Here is a 24,819-nt window from a genome sequence, read left to right as displayed (position 1 = left end):
CCCCTTTGGTATCAACCACCGAAAAGGAAGACATTAAAAGCATGCAGGAAGTAAATAAAGGCTTGCCCTCAAAAGATTACTCCCCCTAAATGAGTGTTCTCTTTTAGAAAGAGTTTTTCTCCCCTTTAGAGATGAAGAAAAGCTCCCCCTGACAGAGATCTTAGGAAAAAGCATGTGAAAATTAGAGGTGCAAGACATGATTTGAAAAGACTAACTTCCCTTATGCATAGGTAACAGAATATGAGTTAACTACTTATGCATTTTTAGTAACATGGAAGTATATGATATGAAATATAGTCTAATCAAATATTGGAGAAGACATGTAAATGATACTAGATGTAGTCTCAAAAGATACAGATTGAAATTCAATGGCGAGCTTGAGAGACATGAGAGTTCTTGGAGATTTTGCAGTGGAAGATTGTTGTCTTTCTCCGGGGACCTCATTTTCCTTACAATGAGACTTAGTCATGGGTGGGAAATTTGAGTCCAAAATTTTCACTAACCCTCTTGGCAATTAAACTTGATCCCATATGATGTATCCCATGATATACATCCCAAATTTGCCAAGTCTCTAAATTTCTCGACGACTTTTGGTCCACTCACTTCCCTTTCGGGATCCAAACCTTCTTGGTGCTCTTCATAGTTGAAATTATTTCCTTTGGCACCCAGATGCATTTGGCCCCCTTTCCTTTGTTGGCTTGCTTGTTGGCCTTGATTGCTATCACCTTTCCATTCTTTTTCTTCTTGATTAAATATGGTGTAGCAGCCTTTTTGTCCACCTTTTTGATGTAGGTGTTGGAGATTTTGCTTGATGGCTTTTGCTTGAGCTTTTGCCTTTGTTTATCCCCGGTCATCGCCTTGCATTGGAAAGACTTGTGGCCTTCCATGTGGCATAGCCTACAAATCACAGTTTCTCCCTCTACAGACTTGTTCACTCTCGCAGTGGTGTTATCCTGTGGAGGTCGGATTTGTTTGGCTTTGCCTTTCTTATCATACAAAGCCTTACCAAGGCGAGCCACTTCTTGCTTTAATTGTTCATTTTCCTTTGCAACCTCATCCGAACATGTTTCTACAACAATATTCTCAACAAGAACTTGGTTGCAGAGGTTAGAATCATCAATTAAATCAAAGCAAGAAGTAGAAGCATCTTTCTTAGTAATTTCAGGTATTTCAACTAAAGATGCTACTAGGGTGCTACCAATGTTTTCTAGCTTAGTAGTTAGCTCATTATTGTGTATGCTAAGAATTTCTATTTTCTCTAGCAAATTTTCAATAGCTTCTTGGGAGCTAGCTAACTTAGCCTTAAGTTTTTCATTCTTTTTAATGAGACCATCATCGGTAGCGGTGGATGGAGCACTAGATTCTAATAGCTCAATTTTAGTTGACAACTCACTATTTAAGTTTGCAAAAGTTTCAAATTTTTCTAGCAAACCTTTATAATCATTTTGGGAGCTAATCAACTTATTTTTCAAAGTTTTAAGTTGAGCTTTTTGCTTAGTGCAAACATCCTGAAAAAATTCTATGGCTTCCACAAGCTCATCTACAGAGGGCTTTCCCTCACCTTCATCATCACTACTACTTTCATCACTAGAGGATGGAATGCTTTTGTTACCTCTTGCCATAAGGCATTTGTGTGATGACCGTGATGAGCGTGATGAGGACCGATGGCTACGTGTCCTTGGAGGTTCATCTTCACTTGAAGAATCATCCCAAGTTCTAACACTTGTTAGCATCTTGCCTTTGCTCCTCTCCTTTTTGGGTTTGGCCATATTTGGACAGTTGTCCCTGAAGTGTCCCTTCTCCCCACATGCGAATCATCCTCTCTTCCTTTGCTTTTTCCTGTCAATGTTAAAGAGAAGATCTTCGACCTACAGGGACACACCCATTAGATTAATCTTGCGGATCATCCTCATTACCTTTCCGATGCGTCGGATTGTTTCTTCGTCCTCGGAGGATGATGTGCATGGTTGATTATCTTCATCACTTTCTTCTTCCTCCTCTTCTTCACTTGAGGAACTTGGGGTGGGAGCCTTCTTTTTGCCCTTTCCTTTCATCACATGCAAAAGCATATGGTCTTGAGGAAGTTGGCTCCTCTCCCCGACACATTTTTCGTGACATCTCAAAAGCCGCGATTTTCCCAATCACAATGGTCGGGTCATGCTGCTCAAGTCCTCCATGTTGTGAAGGATGGTGATGATGCTCCCATATCTTTGTTGTGGTAGCAGGGAGATAATCTTCCTCACAATGTCCGCATCACCTAGCTTATTAATGCCAATAGAATTGAGCTCATTGATAATTAGATTCAAACGAGAATACATGTCTCTAACAAGCTCATCATCTTTCATAGCAAAAGAATTATACTCATTTAAGACTAGGCAATGTTTTTGCTCACGGACATTGGATGTGCCGTCATGGAGCTCATGCAATTTTAGCCAAATCTCATTAGCAGTTTTCAAGGTAAATACTTGATTAAAAATATCCATGCTAAGAGATTCATACAAGCAATTTTTGGCTCTAGCATTTAAATGAATTTCTTTTTCCTCACTCGTGGTGGGTTTCTCGGGATTCTTGAGGGGTTTCATCCCGTCACGAGTTACTCTCCAAACACCTAGATCAATGGCCTCTAGGTAACAAGCCATTCTAGCACTATAATATGGGAAGTTAGTGTCGTCAAAGTGTGGTGGCCTATGGGTATCCATCCCTTCCTCTAAAAAGCGTCGGCTCTTTTAGCGGTGAAGCTAAAGCGTTTCAAATGAGCCAAACCGGGGGCTCCGATACCACTTGTAGGAAACGGGTGACGCCTAAGAGGGGGGGGGGTGAATTAGGACTTCTAAAACTTTTACTAAACTGGGCCACGATTAAATCCCTAGAGCAAAACCTATGCAAATAATCAAACTAGAATGTGCAAGCTAGGTTTTGTCTAAGTGTTGCTATCTCTACCGCAATGGCCAAGTTTCAATCTACACTAAATAAGTATGAATACAAGATTGAAACTTAAATGCTTAATATAAATGTGGAAACTTAAAGAGCAAAGTAGAGAAGCAAACTCACATGGATGATGCCGGTATTTTTACCGAGGTATCCAGAACCACGCAAGGTCCCGACTAATCCTCATTGGTGCCCCTACGCAAAGGGAAGCCCGCGCGAGGGCCAAGCACCACGGTCGAGTAACTCCGTAGAGAGCTGCGGGCCTTCTCCACGCGCAAGTGGTGCTCCGCTTCCGGCTCCTCTCGAACGCTCCCCGCCGTCTCCACTATCGAGCTTCCAGCCGAAACACCGCGGGACTCGTTCCCTCCGATACACGGTGGCGGCCGTGACACAAACGCGGTTGTCACGGTCTCGCAAGACTCTTGCCCCACTCGGTACAATTACAACGGCTCACGCAAGAGCCGAGGGGTTGTGTGGTTTTACAAAACTCACTCAACTAACTAGGGTTCACCTAGATCAAGCGCTAAAGCGGTCTAACTAACCTAAGCACTTCGCAAAGCACCTACGCTAATCACCGAGTGATTCTATTAAGCACTTGGGTGTTTGAGCTCTTGGAAATATGCACTATGTGTCTTGGTATGTTGCTTGGGCTCCCACACCTTCAAATAGTCGGTTGGGTGAAGTATATATAGGCCCCAACTCCAAAATAGCCATTGGAGAAAAGCTGCAGTTCTCTGCGGCACACCGGACAGTCCGGTGGTGCACCGGACAGCACACTGTAGTATGTCCGGTGCGCCTAGTCGTTGCCCTGTCAGAGCAGGTGACCGTTGGCGCCGCAGGCTTTTCCACACCGGACAGTCTGGTGCTCACACCGGACAGTCCGATGGTCTTCTCTCCAGGTGCCACCTGGAACTAGCCGTTGGGCTGCAGTTCCCTGGTGCACCGGACAGTCCGGCGTGTGGGCACCGGACAGTCCGGTGCGCCTCGCACAGACAGTCCACAGCAGCACACTTGGACTTTTCTTGAATCTTCTTAATGTCTTCTTTTGAGGTGTTGCTTTCCTCAAATCCTTAGTCCAAGTAAATCTTGCATCCTGTGAACTACAAACATAAACACTAGAAAACTTATTAGTTCACAGATTGTGTTGTTCATCAAACACCAAAACTTAATTAGCCAAATGGTCCGGGGTCCATTTTCCTTACACTTTTGTTTGGCAAAACGAATGGTAAGTATAATTTAAGCCATTTTAGTTGATTGTAGTTGACTTGCTGTAATTTCTGGTTATAATGTTTGTCAAATGTACATACAGGAAGCTAGCACTGGTGCAGTGCCCAGTGATGTTCAAATATACCTTAGGGGGCACAAAGGACCAGATCCTGCAAATCCAGATGTGTTGTGCAGCCAAAAGGCAATAGATCGTGTGGTGAGTGTTTGGAAATGTTTGCTAGGTTCTGTTTATATGGATGTTTGTATGTAAGATTGCATTGTTCTTTTGTATGAGGCTGCATATGGCGAGGCGATGTCTAGTCAGCACATACCAGGCTATGATTGGAGCCAAGGTTAGGGTGCAGAGTGGCATGGCAATAGAGGGAACAACATCGTTCTGAAGTCGATGGCGAGTGGTTGCGTCCCAATTGGCCTGGACAGTGGTGGCCGCATCTGATGCATGATGACGTGCGTCATCATCATCTTCCTGCACACGGCAGTGGAGGATAGCAGCGTGCAACTCGACGACGTTGACATCGGCCGCAGGAGCAGCGCTACTGTCAGCCATGGGTGGAGCTAGGAGCGAAAGGTGTAGGATCAGTGTTGGGGCCTCTATTGCCGAATGTCCTTAAGTGCTACATTACATATTTATATGCTAAAACATTGTTTTAGGTGCTACCCAAGGAATGATGAAGCTAACCTTTGTCCAAGTTGAGAGCTAAATTGGAGGCAAAGCATTGAAGCTTTACTTTCGAAGGGATAACATACGAACGAAGCCGAATAGAGAGACTTCGTCTTGGTGTCATCAATATACGAAGCAAGCGAAGAAGAAAAGGTTCCAAAAGCCCGACCAACGCAACAGATGCAAGAAAAGACATCTATGCCCCCACGAATGTCATAGATCATGTAAATAGGGCTTATGGGTATACTTGTAATTTCATACAAAGTTATACCTTACTACTATAAATATAGGAGCAGTACCATGCATTAGGGACACAATAGAACGAGGTATTCTGAAACCGCTCTATATTCAAAGGTGTTTTTACTGCCTTCAAACTCCTTTTTGTAAGGCTGAAGTTATAATTGTAATCATCTATGTTTATAAAAAGATGAAGAAGAGTAATATATCTGTAACGAATTATTTATTACATCTCTACGCTTGTATTTCTTCATCTTTTGTTTGTCTTTATAACCTTCGTCCTTTAATTAATCTCTTTAAAAAATTAATTAAATGGTGAAGAAATGGTTGATTCATTTGTGTTGTCTTGTTTTTTATTTCTTCAAAGTGTCAAAAACAAGTGAACAAAAAAAATCGATAGGTTGATACAAGGAAAGACAAAGGGATTTTGGGTGGTATTGTCCTTGATTGATTCCTGGTGTTGATTACAGAACATATAGCTAAAACCTCTATCCAAATATGGTAACAAATTGGGAGAGCACTTAAGATTACAGGAACAATCAAAAGATTATACCAATCATATTAAGATTGGAGGACTAAGAAAAGGAGAATCTAAATCCTAAGAGCTAGTTTGAGTTTTTTGACAGCTCTCTACGGACGTTCGCACACGCAGCAACCCTCGTTGCCATTTTTTCTCCGCGTCCTCTGTGCCCCAGGTAGCGATGCTGCCTTTATAAACCTCCACCTCCAACTCACTCGTATCTCCCTTCCGTTCCCCAATTCGAAATCGAATCGGGTCCGACGGGTCGGTCTTGCCGTGCGTGCGTGGCTGCGCGAGCGACTCGACTGCACCCCCGCTCCTCCCAGTCCCCACACACTGCGCGCCGCCGCCGGGTCCTCCTAGGGTTTCGCCGCGATGTCGCTCCGGCCGAGCGAGCGGGAGCAGATGCGGAAGGGCAACTACAAGCAGACGGTAGACGCGGAGGAGAGCCGCCGCCGCCGCGAGGGCCAGATGGTGGACATCCGCAAGGCCAAGCGCGAGGAAAGCCTCCAGAAGAAGCGCCGCGATGGGTTTCCCGCCTCCGCCGCCGGTGTGCCGCCGATGGGCCACTCCACCGCGCTCCAGCAGAAGGTGCGGTGCCCCCCTCCCTCGCTCTTCCTGGCCCCGATCTGATCCGCTCTCTGCGTTAGGGTATGGGTGACGGGGTGGCACTCGATCTGCCGGGTTCGGATCTGATTTTCTTGTTGTCGGTTTATGCAGCTCGATGGCTTGCCGGCGATGGTGCAGGCCGTCCACTCCAACGACCCCTCCGTGCAGCTTGAGGCCACCACACAGTTCAGGAAGCTGCTTTCTATAGGTGAGATTGGGATCTTATGTGCAGTTAGCATTCCGGATGGATAGAGTTTAGGGGTTGAGATTTGGGCCATGCTCGAGGTATTAGGCCATACCCAAACGTGAGGGTATGGTCAGTTGTAGCTGTTTCAGGTAATTGTCGTATACAGGACTTGACTTGTGGATTGCGAGCTATCAAAATTAGTCGTTGCACCCTCTCATTTTCTGATGGTCAGTTGTAGCTGTTTCAGGTAATTGTCGTATACAGGACTTGACTTGTGGATTGCGAGCTATCAAAATTAGTCGTTGCACCCTCTCATTTTCTGATTACTTAATTTACTGTCTCCTCAGAAAAAAACAAACCCTATCCTATGGCCTCTGCAACGTGCGTATGACCATGTATGCCCAAAAGTTCGGATAAAAGTTATACTCCTGAAAGCATTTGATTTCATGAACCACTATTCCATTTTTTCCAGTAGTGTTCTGCTTGCAGCTGGGGCAATTATCATTGCATCCATGTGTGTGTTTGCGCATGCGTGTGTGTGTTATACATTGTTTTATTGTCTTAAAAAGGTCATGCAGACTATGTGTGTGTTTGCGCATGAGTGTGTGTGTTATACATTGTTTTATTGTCTTAAAAAGGTCATGGAGAGTCTGCGTACCTCTTTTCATATTCTTGTACATCGTAGATAGAAGCTTTGATATCTTGTGGGATTTTTGTATTTGTTGGTGAATCCAGATGAGTGCATGGTACTTCTTTCTTAATTCCCACAACTTTATGTGAAAGTTAAGTAGTAACTTGCTGATTGAGTTTCCATAAATTTCTCTAGAGCGTAGTCCCCCAATCGAAGAGGTGATCAGCACAGGAGTGGTGCCGCGATTCATTGAGTTTCTTACACGTGAGGACCATCCCCAACTCCAGGTCTGGGAACAGTAGCACTGATCAATTATATGGTTTTACTTTATTTTCTCTCTTATTAATCGGTGGCAATTTGCGATATATAACTTATGCTGCAGTTTGAGGCTGCATGGGCACTCACCAACATTGCATCAGGCACATCAGAGAACACTAAGGTGGTGGTTGAGAGTGGTGCTGTGCCCATCTTTGTCAAGCTACTCAACTCCCTCAGCGAGGATGTTCGTGAACAGGCATGCACTAAATTACAAGAGTTACTCTCTCTTCTATTTGAGACTTGATTGGAGTGATGCTTATATTCTTTTCTTTTTTGTTTTGCAGGCTGTATGGGCTTTAGGTAATGTTGCTGGTGACTCCCCAAAGTGCCGTGATCTGGTACTTGGTCATGGTGGGCTATACCCTTTGCTGCAGCAGCTTAATGAGCATGCTAAGCTTTCGATGCTTAGGAATGCTACATGGACTCTCTCCAACTTCTGTCGGGGGAAGCCACAACCAAACTTTGATCAGGTATATCTGGGACTATTTCTTTTTTGTGTTGGCCAAAGTTGGTTCTTTGATTGATATTGGTGTGTTTTGTTCATGCTTGAGTAGGTCAAACCAGCATTGCCAGCACTACAGCACCTTATTCACTCTCAGGATGAGGAGGTCCTAACTGATGCCTGCTGGGCGCTCTCATACTTGTCTGATGGGACTAATGATAAAATCCAAGCTGTTATTGAATCTGGCGTGTTCCCTCGCCTTGTGGAACTTCTGATGTAAGTGCAATTTTGTGTTTTCTCTGTAGCATTCTAAAGTTCTACCATGATAGATGATTGAAATCATAACACCTGGATTTTTATTTAGGCATCCTTCGGCCTCTGTACTCATTCCAGCTCTTCGCACGGTGGGTAACATTGTAACTGGGGATGACATGCAGACTCAGGTAAACTCAATTGGCAAGTTGGACCTTCTTTTTAATGTTTTTATTTTTTGTACATTGATGTATATTATTTTGTTGCTAAGTGAATCCGGGTTGTCATCAGTCATCACACTGGCTTAAATCAGACTACCCTTGTATTGATGTTCTTGATTCCGTGAGTAATGTAGCTGCAAAAATGGTCTAGGCTAGATTTAGAAGCTTCTGTCGTGGGGGTATCATTGTATATGTTCCAGACATGATTAGTCATGGTGCTAATATGGGTTCATGCAGGTGGCAGACACTAGTTTGTTTCATTGTGGCTACAAGTTTAATTAAACAATTTTTATTTGCTAGACTAGATACCTTACCTAGCAGTCAAATCAATATTATCATGGAGCAGAAATAAGCACACACACTGGGAATCATTAACTTTTTGGTTTGGCAAGAAATAAACATGTACTATATTATTTTCATTCATATCATATGTAAGTCTCCCTCCCACCTTGTATCTATACTTCTGCCCTTTCATTGCATCGGCCTATTCACTTCTTGATTATGCCAGGCTAAGTTACCTGATTTGATCTCCTGTACAGATGCATCTACTTTTAAAAAAGTTGTCAATACGAAATTGATGCTGAATCAATTGGCTGTTTTGTTAAATCTAAGGTTCTAGCTCCTTTGAAATTGTTCTGTTACAGTTCACATCCTAGTTTATAAGTACAATTGCACTTTTGCAGTATTGTTTAGCAGGTCCTGTTGGATGTAGGTCCTGATGATGACTGGTTAAGCTAACTTAAGATGGTTCGTATAATTGGTAGTATTGATCGTCAGCTTTGATGACAAGAATTCCTTGCCAATTTCATCATTGAGATGAATTTTCAGAATTATCTTTCCACACTGTTATCATGTTGACATTCTTTATTCCACTGAGTCTAAATGTTTCTGTGTTCATCATTATTATTTCTCCTTCCTGCAGTGTGTCATTGACAATCAAGCACTTCCATGCCTTTTGAATCTTCTGACTACCAACCACAAGAAAAGCATCAAGAAAGAAGCATGCTGGACGATCTCAAACATCACAGCTGGTAACAAGGAGCAGATTCAGGTTTGTGTGCTTAAAATTCTGTTGATATTTCAAGTCTTTTACATAGTTGATGTATGACTTGAAAATTATCATATGCTATTTCATTTGAAGAAGAGTTGATGTATGACTTGAAATTATCTCAATAAACTCACATTTTCTCCCAGTCCCAGCAACTTCAATGATATCACCTGGTTGGTCTCTTATTCAACTGCTCCGTTCTGTTTGGTTTCTTCCCAAATTATGGTTGCAGGCTGTGATCAATGCAAATATAATTGCACCTCTGGTGCAACTCCTGCAAACTGCTGAATTTGACATCAAGAAAGAAGCAGCCTGGGCAATTTCAAATGCCACTTCTGGTGGCACACATGATCAGATCAAGTATGCAAATATCTAGTTTTAAATTCATTTTAGCTTGTGTTATTAGTATGCTTCATTTATAAGTATATTTGATAACATTGTCTGCTGTATGAAATGTAGGTACCTTGTTGCCCAGGGTTGCATTAAGCCACTCTGTGATCTGCTTGTTTGCCCGGATCCCAGAATCGTAACAGTTTGCTTGGAGGGTCTCGAGAACATCCTGAAGGTTGGCGAGGCAGAGAAAAACCTTGGTGCAGGTGATGTCAATGTCTATGCACAGATGATTGATGATGCTGAGGGCCTGGACAAGATTGAGAACCTGCAGAGCCATGACAACACCGAGATATATGAGAAGGCTGTGAAGATGCTGGAATCCTACTGGCTGGAGGAGGAAGATGATGCCATGCCCTCAGGCGACAATCCCCAGAATGGCTTCAACTTTGGGAACCAGCCCTCTGTTCCATCAGGTGGATTCAACTTTGGCTGAAGGTACGCTCTCTTCAGCGGAATTGAGTAAAAAACTGTGTGGTGTAAAATTTTGATTTCTGATGTGATATTGTACATGCAGATGCCCATTTGGAATGGCCGCTGTGCCATTATGCCTTGGCTAGTGCTCTGGGCTAGTCAGAGGTGTGGGGTAGCGGCGTCAACCAAGTCATGGTTGAGTCCCATTGGTCTGGTCTCAGGGAGTTGTCATGTCAGTCCCAGTCAGCAGGGTCAGTCCTTGGGCTGCATTACCAGTGGTGCAGCTTGGTCGGTGGTCAGTCTTGAAGGTCAGCCGGTTGGATCATTTGGGCTCTTGCTCCCACCAGCACCACCTCTGGTGGGAGGCATCAGGCATGGAGTCGCGGGTGTTGTCGGGAGTTGGGTTTTGCCTCCTATACAGCATAAATGAATTATATTGTTTTACCTGTTGGTAGAAAGAACCTTGAAAGATAGGGAACGTGTCGTTTTTTGTCAAAGCGGTTCCTGTGCTGTATAACATGTTGCATGAGTATTGGCGCAACTTATAAGACAATGTCAAATGGGTTTTTGGGAGTCCCATTCTGGTTTCTTGAGTCTTCTTCATTGGTCTATTGTGTAACATGTACACAGGTTTGTGGTTCGTCTTGTCTTGTCTGTTGTATTTGCCACCGTTGTCTGGAAGTTGTTGCATGCTTATCTAGAACAGCAGTATACCAGGGTTAATTCTGTGACATTTATGGTTCCTAACTTGGTGGGATCAGATTAAAAAGTTGTATGGCCATGACGATATCAAAGAAATAATTCGGTGCATTTTTGCTCCGTTTTATCTGTATCGTGCATGCTAGATGTTTCAAATTGTGCGATTCCGTGCAACGTACTTTGATTGGATAGTCTAGTATTAATCTATCTCGATATATGTGGATTATAGTGAATATTAGAGCCTTAAGTGCTAGTAATGATTGTGACCAATCATGCTGACAGCCCGTGGCCTCAGATATTGGCGTGCATGTGGGGCGCCATACGGTTGAGGCTGCGGATTGTGGTCAGTTCAGGATCTAGTTTCGTTTTATGCTTTGTCAATGCCGTTTGCCTGTAGAAGTCTTATCCTGCCGCGGCAATGATGTGGGAAGCAATAAGCAATGGAGGCATGGCTGTGTTCACCATTTCTTTCCACCTTTCTTTTGCCGTCTTCTTTGTTTTGTTCTAGACATGCTGCATATGTTTTCCCTTTCCAATTGCAAAATTTAAATCTTATAAATTTATATACTTTAGGATGGAGATAGAGAAAAATATTAACATCTATCCCGTTTAAAATGTAAAATATGAATACATACTTGATAATTTATCTACCAATGCTGATTTGTAAATTATGAATACATGTTTGATAATGTATCTAGCAACGCTATATTTAGAGATACATACTAGAAAAAGCATAAAAAGTCTTATAATTTAAAAGAATGATTAGAGTATTTTTAGAACGGGTCTTTATTAGTCAGCATCCGCAATTCTGCATGGATCGAACAGTTTCTAATAAACTGTGCATAGAGAGACAAGTGTAGATGTTGTTCGTATTGCATGGATCAGTTGAAACTAGCACTGGCTCCGCAGCTGGCATGTCTTGAAACTAGTTTAGCAGCACCCTCTTCTTCTCTCCTTTTTTTTCTATCTGTGCTTTAGTAGTATGTCCCCTGTTTCTCGGCTGTGTCTCACAAAGCTGCTCTCCCTCTCATCATAAATCGGTCCTGGTTTCGTGCTAATTCTCTCCCTTATGCACCTTGATTTGGAGTGCTTGGCAGTAGGCATCTTTCCCTGCAACACGGGTTGGTTTTCGCTCGCCCGATCCTTTCTGCTCCAGTTTTGAGGTGTCTGGTCGTCTATTAACGCTGCCGCTCTCGTCTTGTGTACTTGTGTGTGGGCGTCAGCTGGCTTAGGTTGGTTTTCTTTAATTGATTATTTACTTTGCCATTGTTTAAGCATGTGCAGAGTAGTTGTGTAGTATTCCTTACTTGGGAGCTCAGATGACGTGTCTACTAGATGCCCGCCCAGTGTCTGTTGATAATTAGCTAGCTTAGCAATTAGTGGTCGGTAACTACCTACGGAGTATTTAGCAACGGCTAACGTGGATCCAAACGTAACCTTTAAAAATTTAGTTTACACATTGTTCAACACCAAATTTGGTTTGGCACCATGGCACGGCCGGACAGTCCAGCTCCACGGGATAACCAGGACATTAATTTGGACGGGAGTATTTATTCTACGCGTGGTTATCCTAACCTATCCGTAAAAATCTGTTGGATTTCGTCTAGAAACAGGTCTAGACCTTCCCTTATAAATATAAAGGGGTATGACTGATTGAGAACCCCGAACATATTTCAATCAAACCAATCTACTTTACCTTATTTATTATTCACACATTAGAAGTGGATGTAACATAGTCCTAGCTGTAGCTTCTCACCCTATATCATCGTCTTTATTCGACTCTACATCGTCTAGAGGCGTGTCTTGGTTGGCCTGCCGACCCTAAGACGAACCTAGAATCATTCCCTGACAAGGCCCCTCCCAAGGGGCAAGATCCAATTCACTCAAGATCTCTTCCTTTACCTATTTTATTAATCTCTATGCGACTCTACGCCGTCTGGGGACGCTCCGGGTAGCCTGTGACCTCGGAACACCCTAAGATCTCTCCTTGTCACACCCGGTTTTAGAAGGCAAACCGAATGCGAACCATGTACGTGCCAGGATCAGTAATTCACGTACACAGCAGTTACATAACATGGACATCATCACACAGTGCTCAAAATAGTATTAAAAGGGAAATAATAGTCGATTACATCATACGTCTGAGACGTCCATATAGTCCTTACAATAAATCAAAGTGCAGAAAAGAAACGTAGATAAACGCGGCCTTCACATGCAGCCGACTGGGGGTTGCCGCTAACCCACGCCTAAAACTCGTCGTAGTCTTGGAACTCCTGGAAGTCTCCTTCCACAGCTTCATCTTCTCCTGAGCAGTGGTTGCAATGCTGACAACCTGGGGATGGGGGGGGGGGGTTTGGTGTGTAGAGCAAGGGTGAGTACACATCAACATACTCAGCAAGTATCCTGTTTGGCTGTAGTGGACTAGCTTTATGTGGGGATAAGTCAAGCAGTTGCTTTTAGTTGGTCAGATTATTATTTACTAATAGAAAGCCAGGTTTTAGCATTAACCCAAGTTATTAGCCCGATGTACCCTTTCCAAACGGAAAGAATACCACTTACCAGCACCATAGTCATAACCAAAACCATCGATCTCATAGCCACCTGGAAACCATAATGTCTCTGATCAAGTACCACTAATCATTGGAGCTCCCTTGGCCGCTCATAACCGCGAGCACGACTGATATATCAGTTTTCAAACACTCTACAGAGGTTGTGCACTTTACCCACAAGCCGTGATTCCCTTTCTGCCCGGAGATCATGACTCTCCATTGATCACTACCAAGGTGACCCAGCAGGGCATCACTACGTAGCCTTTACAAAGATTCCCCGGGGCTGTAGTCGCCCGTTAGGTTTCCTAAATGCACCGCACTCCTCCCCAAGGGACAAATCAACCTTGGCAGAGCGAGCCGCATACACCGAGCCCCATTGACGGCACGACGGCGAAGCGAACTACACCCCGGATCCTCTAATTATTCAGCTAAGGGCATCCCATTCCACCCTCATGGTTGCACTGTTTTCCCGGGCGGTCATCCATAGAACAGGTCCTTACGGAGAGGCACTCGAGAAACCGCTCGAGCCCCCTTAAAGGCCACAAGTACAACATCATAATAAGAGAAGGGAAAACAGCGTATCATAGATAATCTCATCATGTTCATTGATTAGAGTTTGAGCAATAGCATAGAGCTAAACAATAATAATCCAACCCAAATAGGTAAACAAGGATATGGATAACAAAAGCTAGTCAATCCTTAAGTATAAACGTGTAATGCGGGAGGTGAATTAAAGAATGTATAGGACAGAGATAGGTCAAGGGACACTTGCCTCCACCAACCGACTGCTGCTCAGGGGCTTCTCCTGCGAGTTCCTCGGGCTCTTCAACTGGATCGTTCTCTATGCGATTGCAAGCATACACACATCCATCCATTCAAATTAGGAAACAAACAGTACACCATACAGGAGAACAAATAAAGTATATATGCATAGAATATCACATATGATAATGAACTCACCATGGTTAGAAAGAAATGGGAAAAGGTCTCGCGAGAGTTAAAGCTTATGCTCGAGACGCACTACGGGTAAACAAATGACTAAACGTTATGTGTTCTAGTTCCAATTGGTTCTAACAAAAGGATTAGCTACATGCACTAATGTAAACGTGACCACTTTTAGTAGATTAACACTAAATGAGATGGACGATTAGTTATACAAATTAACTAACGTAACCAATTTCCAAATTGAGACTCTTATCTTATTAATATAAACACGTGATTAGCGCATATAGGACACGAGGGGGGGGGGGGGGGTAGACGGGGACACGACGGGTCGTGCCAAAGCACGCGCACTACGCGAGCACGCGCGCGAGGCCACACGCACCCGACGCGAACTAGCCGTGCGCACGTCGGGGCCGTGCGCTAGCCGAGCTCAAGGCCGCGCGCCATGGGCACGCTGGGCCGAGCTCGAGGCCATGCCGGGGCCGTCACGACGCGAGCAAGGCACGGCGGGGCGAGCGGGCAAGCATGCCGGGGCGAAGACACGGCCGACCACCACGCCGGGGCGGGGACGACGCGGCCGAGTCGGGCACGGGGGCGGGCGGCCGAGCCGGGGCGGGGCTCGCCGGGGACGGCCGAGCCGGGACCGGGCGCGGTGGGGGCGACGAGCAGGGGGCGGGCTTGCCGGGCGCAGCCGGAGGTGGCCAGGACGAGGCCGGGGCGGGGCGCAGCCGGGGCGGCGGGGCGCGACCGCGGCGGGGCCGGGCGCGGCCGGGCAAGGGCGGCGAGCTCGAGGCGAGGGCGGGGCGGGGCGGGCTCACCGAAGACGGGCGCAGCGAGGCGGGGCCGGCCGAGGTCGGGGGCGGGGCGGCCGGGGCCGGGCTCGCCGGAGGGCGGCACGGAGAGGGCGGACGCCATGGGCGGGCGAGCTCGAGGCGGTGGGGCCGGGCGCGAGCCCGGAGCGGCGCGCCAGGGAGCGGGGCCGAGCGGGCGTGGGGCGAGGCCGGGCGGGGACGTCGGAGGCGGCCGAGCCGGGCGGCCGGGCGGGCGAGGCCGGGGGCGGTCGGGCGCGGGGAGAGCGCCGGCGGGAGGGGGGAAGGAGGAGGGAGGGGAGGGAGAGGAGGGGAGGGGGAGGGAGAGCCTCACCGTGGCGGGGGCGGCGCGGCGGCGACGGGGTGAGGGGCAGCGACGGGGTGAGGGGCAGGGAGAGGGGCGGCGGCGGTTAGGGTTAGGGAGGGGATGAGAGAGAGGGGATGACGGGCGGGGCCCGCGGGGAGGGGATTTTTGGAAAAAGAAAAGGGGAGGGGGGCGGTTGGGCCGGCTGGGCCCAAAGGGGAAGGGGGGGCGACTGGGCCGCTTGGGCCAAAAAGGGGAGAAGGGGGGAGAGAGAAAAAGAAAAGACTTTTCTTTTTCTAATTTCCACATTTTCTATATGCCTATTTCTCCAATTCACTCAACCACAAACACAAGAGTGCATAATTCGGCATGATACAACAACCCAAAATAGTTCTAGGTTTTGCTTACCCAAGATGTCGAGCTAATTCTCGCTATAACTTTTAGAAAAGATCAAGGCTTAGCGAGAAGAAAAGGGAAAAAGGAAAGAGTAACGCCTGAATTTGGTGAGAGAAAAGAAGAAAAAATTCTACCCCCAAATTCAGGGCGTTACAAACCTATCCCCCTTAAAAGAATCTCGCCCTCGAGATTCAGGGTTGGCTAGCAAAGAGCTCAGGGTATTTAGCCATCAGATCATCTTCACGCTCCCAGGTTGCTTCTTCCTCTGAATGGTGATTCCATCTAACTTTGCACATTCTGATGGTCTTCCTTCGGGTGACTCTGTCTGCAACCTCAAGGAGTTGCACTGGCTTCTCAACGTAGGTCAAGTCCTCCTGGACTTCGAGACCTTCCACTGGCAACTGCTCTTCTGGCACACGCAAGCACTTCTTCAACTGAGACACATGAAAGACATCATGCATAGCGGACAAATTCTCTGGCAGACTGAGCTGATAGGCCACTTCTCCACGCCTTGAGAGAATTTGGTACGGACCAATGTAGCGGGGTGCTTGCTTGCCTTTGACTCCGAACCTTCTGACTCCTCTGATCGGTGACACTTTCAGATAGACAAAGTCTCCGACTTTGAAACTCAGCTCTCTTCTTCTTGTGTCTGCATAGCTTCGCTGCCTCGATTGCGCTATCTTCAGATTCTCTCGGACCATCTTGATGTTCTCTTCAGCTTCAAGTAGAATGTCTAGCCCAAACACTTGCTTTTCTCCAGGCTGATCCCATTGCAACGGAGTTCTACAACTCCTCCCATAGAGCGCCTGAAATGGTGACATCTTCAAACTGGCCTGGTAACTGTTGTTATAGGAAAACTCTGCATAAGGCAATCTCTTGTCCCATCCGGACTGATCTTGCAACGCACAGGCCCTCAACATGTCTTCAAGAATTTGATTGGTTCTTTCGGTCTGGCCATCTGTCTACGGATGATAAGCTGAACTGAAATTCAGATGTGTGCCCAAGGCTTCATGCAACTGCTGCCAGAAATGAGAGGTGAACTGCGTTCCTCTGTCTGACACTATCTTCTTTGGCACACCATGAAGACAAACGATCCGAGACATATACAACTCTGCCAATACTGCACTGCTATAGTTGGTCTTGACAGGTATGAAGTGGGCTGACTTGGTCAAGCGGTCCACTACTACCCAAATGGAATCGTAGCCGGCTCGAGTGCGAGGCAATCCGACTATGAAATCCATACCGATTTCATCCCATTTCCACTGAGGGATCTGCAATGGTTGCAACAATCTAGCTGGTCTCTGGTGCTCTGCCTTAATCCTTCGACAACTATCACACATAGCCACATGCTCTGCGATTTCCCTCTTCATTCCGTACCACCAGAATTTCTTCTTCAGATCTTGATACATCTTCTCACTGCCAGGGTGAATTGAATAGGCTGTCTCATGAGCTTCCTTGAGAATCAACTCCCGAATGGATTGGACATTGGGAACACATAAGCGATCTTTGAACCATATCACGCCTTCTGCATCTTCTCGAAAATCTTTGCCTCTGCCGTCTAGAATCAGTCGCCGGATCTCACTGATCTTCTCATCATTCTTCTGTGCTTCTTTGATTTCGCGCTCCAAGGTAGGTTCCAACTCAACTGTGACTCCTCGCGAATTGTTCAGAAACCCGAGACTCAACCTATCAAACTCCTTGGCCAACTCGTAAGGCATCGGACGAGCGACCATCAGATTGACTTGACTCTTCCTGCTCAAAGCATCTGCCACTACGTTTGCTTTGCCTGGATGATAATGGATCTCCAACTCATAGTCTTTGATCAACTCTAACCATCTTCGCTGCCTCATATTCAACTCTGACTGAGTGAATATGTACTTCAGACTCTTGTGGTCTGTGTAAACATCACATTTCTGTCCATACAGATAGTGCCTCCATGTCTTCAGTGCGTGAACCACTGCTGCCAACTCTAGGTCATGGATTGGGTAATTCTTCTCATGAACCTTTAACTGTCGGGACGAGTAAGCCACAACTCTTCCCTCTTGCATCAACACACATCCCAAACTTGTGTAACAAGCATCACAATACACCGAGAAGGGCTTGTGCACATCAGGCAAGACTAGGACAGGCGCTGTTGTCAACTTCTCTTTCAGCGCTTCAAAGGCCTCTTGACATTTTTGGGTCCACTTGAACTCAACTTTGTTGCCTAGCAAAGCTGTCATTGGTTTCGCAATCTTCGAAAACCCTTCAATGAATCGCCGATAATATCCGGCCATTCCAATGAAACTCTTGATTCCTCGAGTATCTGTTGGCGCTTTCTAGTTCAGAATGTCCGCCACTTTCTTCGGATCCACAGCCAATCCTTCTTTGTTGATTATGTGACCCAAGAACAGGACTTCACTGATCCAGAACTCACACTTGCTCAACTTTGCATACAACTGGTGCTCTCGTAATCTCTGCAATACCATCTTCAAATGATCTACGTGCTCTTTTTCGCTTTGAGAATAAACCAGAATGTCATCAATGAATACCACCACAAACTTATCAAGGTAATCCATGAATACGCTGTTCATCAAGTTTATGAAGAACGCTGGTGCATTGGTCAAACCAAAAGACATCACAGTGAACTCATACAAACCATACTTGGTAATGAATGCTGTCTTCGGAATGTCCGAAGGTCGGATCCTGAGCTGATGATAACCTGACCTCAGATCAATCTTGGAGAACACACTGGCTCCTCTCAACTGGTCGAACAGATCTTCTATTCTGGGCAAAGGGTACTTGTTCTTGATTGTGACTTCATTCAAAGCTCGGTAATCGATGCACATCCTCTTGGTGCCATCTTTCTTCTCCACAAACAAGACAGGAGCGGCCCAAGGCGAGGTGCTTGGCCAGATGTAACCTTTCTCTGACAGCTCATCAATCTGCTCCTTAAGTTCAACCAACTCCGGTCCAGATATTCTGTAAGCTCTCTTAAAGATAGGGGAGGTTCCAGGAAGAAGCTCTATGGCAAACTCAACTTTCCGCTCTGGTGGCATACTCGGTAAGTCCTTTGGAAGCACATCTGGGAATTCGGACACAACCTTGATACTCTCGATTGGGTCTGCTTCACCGCTACCGACAGCCATCTGATAACAACTTCCTTTCTTTGGCTCAGGCGGGACTAACTCGGTCACCACTTCCTCTCCTAGTGGGGACACCAACTTGATTGTCCTCTTATCACAACTGATAACTGACTGATACTTATCTAGCCAATTCATCCCTAGGATGACATCTATTCCCTGAGTACCCATTACTATAAGGTTAGCGGGAAACGCTATCCCCCTTATTTCCACACTTATATTCAAACAAATGCTATCGGCTCGGATTCTACCACCGGCTGAGTCAATTTGAATGGGGGTTGACATGGTAGTAATTGGAAGATTATGTGCTTCTACCCATGATGCAGTAATGAAAGAATGTGTTGCTCCAGTATCAAATAACACTTCTGCAATATGGGAGTCGACTGGGAACATACCTACTATCATGCCGGGGGTCTCCTGAACTGCTTCAGCCTCCAAGTGGTTCAGTCTTCCATGATTGTAGCGCGGCTGAGAGCGATTGCCTGCTCCAGGCTGAGGCACGTTCTGCTTCGCTGGGGCGTTGGGGCCTGACTGCTGCTGGGCTGCCTTCTTCGGACATTGCATCACCCAGTGGCCTTGCTCTCCATAGTGGAAACATGCCCTGTTTCCAACCTGAGCTGGTGCTGTCTGATTGTTCTGCTGGTTCGCTGGGGCAGGAAGACGAGGTGCCTGCTGATTCTGCCTCTGAAACTGACCTCCTGACTGATTGCTTTGACGGTTCAAATACTGGTGCTGAGGATACTGCCTTTGGAACTGATGATGCTGCTGAGGTGGACGCTGGTTCTGCCTGAACTGCTGAGGTTGATTGCTTGAGAAACGAGGACGACTGCTACTTCCAGGCTGGGGTCCACTGATCTTGCGCTTACGATCCTCCATCTCCTTACGTTTCCTCTCTGTCATGATTGCTCTGTCAATCAGGTGCTGGAATGTCGGGAAGGTATGATTCATCAGTTAGTACTGCAGAGGGTCAACCAAGCCTCCTAGGAAACGGTACTGCCGCTTGGCGTCGATGTTGACATCTTCAGGAGCATAGCGAGACAACTGCAGAAACCTGTCCCGGTACTCACTGACAGACAATGGCCCTTGCTTGAGAGCCAGGAACTCCTCCTTCTTCACTGATCTCCAACACAGACCACACAGCTTCTCAGATAAAGAGGAAAGTGGAATAAAAGGTTTCCCAACTATATAGCTAACTCCATTAACATATAACAGGTAAACCAAAATGCAGGGGATACCCACACTCTGGTGACAGTCATTACAAAGATCCAAACCAAACATAGTTCATCATGACAAACATAAATGCACATGATATAGCAAACTACCCTGTCTAACTAAGACTAACGAAGACCGAGACTAACGCTAAGACTGTAGCTTCTACGTATATATTTTTGTATTAATTACAAGATCCAACTCTAACGATCTATGGTTCTAGATTTATCTTGGTCTTGCAGTCGGGATTGCCATAAGACTGGCATCCACGCCGAGGTGAGCGGTACGGGTGCTGAGTCCCGACGGGAGCGGGGGAACCATCATCCAGGTGACGACGTTCCGCGCGCTCAGCCCGCAGCAGGGCGATCTCAGCACGAGCCCTACTCAGCTCGTCTAATGCATGGTCCAGCTCCGTGTTTAGCACGGCGGCTAGGTTGACTGTGCTGCTCAACCTAGGATTGTCCTCACCAACAGGTGAGACAATCACGCCTCCTGTGCTGCCAGATGGACGGCGGGGGTAATACTTCAGGTCGAGACCGTCAGCTACCCCACCGAGAACCGAGCAGTAGTGCGAAAGTGCACGCCGTGCAGCATCTTGCATGGCCGCCTCAGCTGAGTCCCGCTTAGAGATAGAATAGTGCTATGAGCAGGCCTCTGCACCCTGGAGACTGTTCTCCGGGCGGCGCACCAAGCAGGTCGCCTCCCAGCGGTCCGGGTAGACCCCGCGACTATGCTGGTAGACCACACAGCGATACTCGATGGACCAAGTACGCCAGTTAAGTGCCCGACGTAGCAGGGTGTCGAGCGCATCGTGGAAGTGACACCCGCGAGTAGCGTCACGAGTGATGGGTCGAGCAACCCATCCTTCCGGCTCCTGGTCAGCAGAGAAGTCAGTGTCGTGGCTCGAGCTGTCGTCGCCACCTCCGTCGTCTGGGTCTCCTCCAGCAGCTACTCCAGAGGCTGGGGCGCCCAGTGGTGGTGCAGGGGGCGCCTCCAGGGGAAGCACAGGGGAGCAGCTCCTCACGGACTTTATCTCCTGTTGGAGCGAGAAAGAAGAGCCCTGCTGCTCCTGCTCCTGTCGTCGACGTTCCTGCTCCTCATGCAGGCGGTGGTGCAGTCTCTCCAAGTGGCTGGACTGTCCGGCCACGGGACAGCGAAGCGGACGCTCAGCAAGGCGGGAGGGTAAGAAGGGGATGACGGACTTTCGTGCAGTGTGTCTAAGTCGAGCCATCTACAAAAGACACCGCAAGCAAAAGAGTGAGAACAGAATTAATATGACCAGCAAGTAATGAACCATAAATAAATGAAGGATTAGAATAAAACATAATTTTCAGCAAGGTATATTATATAGTAGAACATAGGTTTGGTCGGTATGACCAACTTTTGAAGGGATATCAAAGTCAAGGCAGGGACAGAGGTCTATAGTCCTTAGAGCGACCATTCTATTCTAGGTTAGCGGTCCTACAGTCAGCACGGCTTTGATACCACTTATGTCACACCCGGTTTTAGAAGGCAAACCGAATGCGAACCATGTACGTGCCAGGATCAGTAATTCACGTACACAGCAGTTACATAACATGGACATCATCACACAGTGCTCAAAATAGTATTAAAAGGGAAATAATAGTCGATTACATCATACGTCTGAGACGTCCATATAGTCCTTACAATAAATCAAAGTGCGGAAAAGAAACGTAGATAAACGCGGCCTTCACAGGCAGCCGACTGGGGGTTGCCGCTAACCCACGCCTAGAACTCGTCGTAGTCTTGGAACTCCTGGAAGTCTCCTTCCACAACTTCATCTTCTCCTGAGCAGTGGTTGCAATGCTGACAACCTGGAGATGGGGGGGGTGATAGTCGCCTAGAGGGGGGGTGAATAGGGCGAAACTGAAATTTACAAATATAAACACAACTACAAGCCGGGTTAGCGTTAGAAATATAAACGAGTCCGCGAGAGAGGGGGCAAAACAAATCGCAAGCAAATAAGGAGAGTGACACGCGGATTTGTTTTACCGAGGTTCGGTTCTTGCAAACCTACTCCCCGTTGAGGAGGCCACAAAGGCCGGGTCTCTTTCAACCCTTCCCTCTCTCAAACGGTCCCTCGGACCGAGTGAGCTTTCCTTCTTCTCAATCAACCGGGAACAAAACTTCCCCGCAAGGGCCACCACACAATCGGTGCCTCTTGCCTCGGTTACAATTGAGTGTTGATCACAAGAGCAAAAGAGAAAGAAAGAATGCGATCCAAGCGCAAGAGCTCAAATGAACACGGCAAATCACTCTCACTAGTCACTTAGGGTTTGTGTGGAATTGGAGAGGATTTGATCTCTTTGGGTGTGTCTAGAATTGAATGCCTAGCTCTTGTAAGTGGTTGAGAAGTAGAAAACTTGGATACAATGAATGGAGGGGTGGTTGGGGTATTTATAGCCCCAACCACCAAACTTGACCGTTGGCTGGAGGCTTCTGCGCGATGGCGCACCGGACAGTCCGGTGCACACCGGACAGTCCGGTGCCCCCTGCCACGTCATCACTGCCGTTGGATTCTAGCCGTTGGAGCTCCTGACATGTGGGCCCGCCTGGGTGTCCGGTGCACACCGGACAGGTACTGTTTGATGTCCGGTGTGCCAGCATGGGCGATTCTGACTTCTGCGCGCGCAGACGGCGCATTGAATGCGCGGCAGAGAGCCGTTGGCGCGGAGACGACCGTTGTCCCGGAGTTGCACCGGACAGTCCGGTGCACACCGGACAGTCCGGTGATTTATAGCGGACGAGCCGTTGGCTTTTCCCGAAGCTGGCGAGTTCCTGAGGCCGACCTCCTTTGGCGCACCGGACACTGTCCGGTGTACACCGGACAGTCCGGTGAATTTTAGCCGAGTCGCCCCTGGAATTCCCGAAGGTGAAGAGTTTGAGTCTGAGTCCCCTGGTGCACCGGACAGGTACTGTGCACTGTCCGGTGGCACACCGGACAGTCCGGTGCGCCAGACCAGGGGTGCCTTCGGTTGCCCCTTTGCTCCTTTATTGAATCCAAAACTTGGTCTTTTTATTGGCTGAGTGTGAACCTTTTACACCTGTATAATCTATACACTTGGGCAAACAAGTTAGTCCAAATATTTGTGTTGGGCAATTCAACCACCAAAATTATTTAGGAACTAGGTGTAAGCCTAATTCCCTTTCAATCTCCCCCTTTTTGGTGATTGATGCCAACACAAACCAAAGCAAATATAGAAGTGCATAATTGAACTAGTTTGCATAATGTAAGTGTAAAGGTTGCTTGGAATTAAGCCAATATAACTACTTACAAGATATGCATGGAATGTTTCTTTCCTATTTAGCATTTTGGACCACGTTTGCACCACATGTTTTGTTTTTGCAAGTCCTTTTGTAAATCCATTTCAAAGATCTTTTGCAAATAGTCAAAGGTAAATGAATAAGAGTTTGCAAAGCATTTTTAAGATTTGAAATTTTCTCCCCCTGAATCAAATGCTTTTCCTTTGACTAAACAAAACTCCCCCTAAAAGAGATCCACCTCTTAGTGTTCAAGAGGGTTTTGATATATCATTTTGAAATGCTACTTGCTCCCCCTTTGAACACAATAGGATACCAATTGATAGATACTTCTTTGAAAATACTAAGTTTTTGAAATTGGTGGTGGTGCGGTCCTTTTGCTTTGGGCTCATTTCTCCCCCTTTTTGGCATGAATCGCCAAAAACGGAATCATTAGAGCCCTTGAAGTAAGTTCTTCCTCTTTGGTCATAAATGAATGAGTTAAGATTATACCAAAGACGAAATCCGGTCCTTTTGCTTTTGAGCTTTTATTCTCTCCTCAAGGATGAAGTCCTTTTCTTTGATGCTCATTTCTCCCCAAGGAATAGAGAGTTGCTCGGAGTGATGGCGAAGCATGAGTTACGGAGTGGAAGCCTTTGTCTTCGCCGAAGACTCCAATTCCCTTTCAATATACCTATGACTTGGTTTGAAATAAACTTGAAAACACATTAGTCATAGCATATAAAAGAGATATGATCAAAGGTATTCAAAAGAGCTATGTGTGCAAGCTAGCAAAAGAAATTTCTAGAATCAAGAATATTGAGCTCATGCCTAAGTCTGGTAAAAGATTGTTCATCAAGAGGCTTGGTAAAGATATCGGCTAATTGATCTTTAGTGTTAATGTAAGAAATCTCGATATCTCCCTTTTGTTGGTGATCCCTAAGAAAATGATACCGAATGGCTATGTGTTTAGTGCGGCTGTGCTCGACGGGATTGTCGGCCATTTTGATTGCACTCTCATTATCACATAGCAAAGGGACTTTGGTTAATTTGTAACTGTAGTCCCGCAGGGTTTGCCTCATCCAAAGCAATTGCGCGCAACAATGTCCTGCGGCAATGTACTCGGCTTCGGCGGTGGAAAGAGCGACCGAATTTTGCTTCTTTGAAGCCCAAGACACCAAGGATCTTCCCAAGAACTGGCAAGTCCCCGATGTGCTCTTCCTATTAATTTTGCACCCCGCCCAATCGGCATCCGAATAACCAATCAAATCAAATGTGGATCCCCGAGGGTACCAAAGCCCAAACTTAGGTGTGTAAGCCAAATATCTCAAGATTCGTTTTACGGCCGTAAGGTGGGATTCCTTAGGGTCGGATTGAAATCTTGCACACATGCAAACGGAAAGCATAATGTCCGGTCGAGATGCACATAAATAAAGCAATGAA

At 46.6% G+C, this 24,819-nt stretch overlaps 1 protein-coding gene across 1 annotated transcript; it reads left to right on the top strand.

The window, feature by feature from the left end:
• The first annotated feature begins 5,800 nt into the window (after window positions 1-5,800).
• Window positions 5,801-10,815, top strand: LOC100193437 (Importin subunit alpha). Its single transcript, NM_001349834.1, has 11 exons — window positions 5,801-6,164; window positions 6,294-6,390; window positions 7,196-7,287; window positions 7,383-7,514; window positions 7,603-7,788; window positions 7,873-8,036; window positions 8,125-8,203; window positions 9,156-9,284; window positions 9,514-9,641; window positions 9,741-10,109; window positions 10,189-10,815. The coding sequence occupies exons 1-10, from the start codon at window positions 5,949-5,951 to the stop codon at window positions 10,105-10,107; spliced, it is 1,590 nt and encodes a 529-aa protein (NP_001336763.1). The 5' UTR covers window positions 5,801-5,948; the 3' UTR covers window positions 10,108-10,109; window positions 10,189-10,815.
• The last annotated feature ends 14,004 nt before the right edge of the window (window positions 10,816-24,819 follow it).

This window comes from Zea mays, chromosome 8 (assembly GCF_902167145.1).
Source record: "Zea mays cultivar B73 chromosome 8, Zm-B73-REFERENCE-NAM-5.0, whole genome shotgun sequence".
NCBI lineage: Eukaryota > Viridiplantae > Streptophyta > Magnoliopsida > Poales > Poaceae > Zea > Zea mays.
The sequence above is the reverse complement of the archived record's forward strand: the minus strand, read 5'-3'. Positions and strand labels throughout refer to the sequence as shown.

Coding starts and splice junctions, on each gene's coding strand:
- LOC100193437 (NM_001349834.1), top strand. CDS start 5,949: ATGTCGCTCCGGCCGAGCGAGCGGGAGCAGATGCGGAAGGGCAACTAC. Junction 7,789..7,872: donor CACAACCAAACTTTGATCAG/GTATATCTGGGA, acceptor ATGCTTGAGTAG/GTCAAACCAGCATTGCCAGC. Junction 9,285..9,513: donor GTAACAAGGAGCAGATTCAG/GTTTGTGTGCTT, acceptor TTATGGTTGCAG/GCTGTGATCAATGCAAATAT.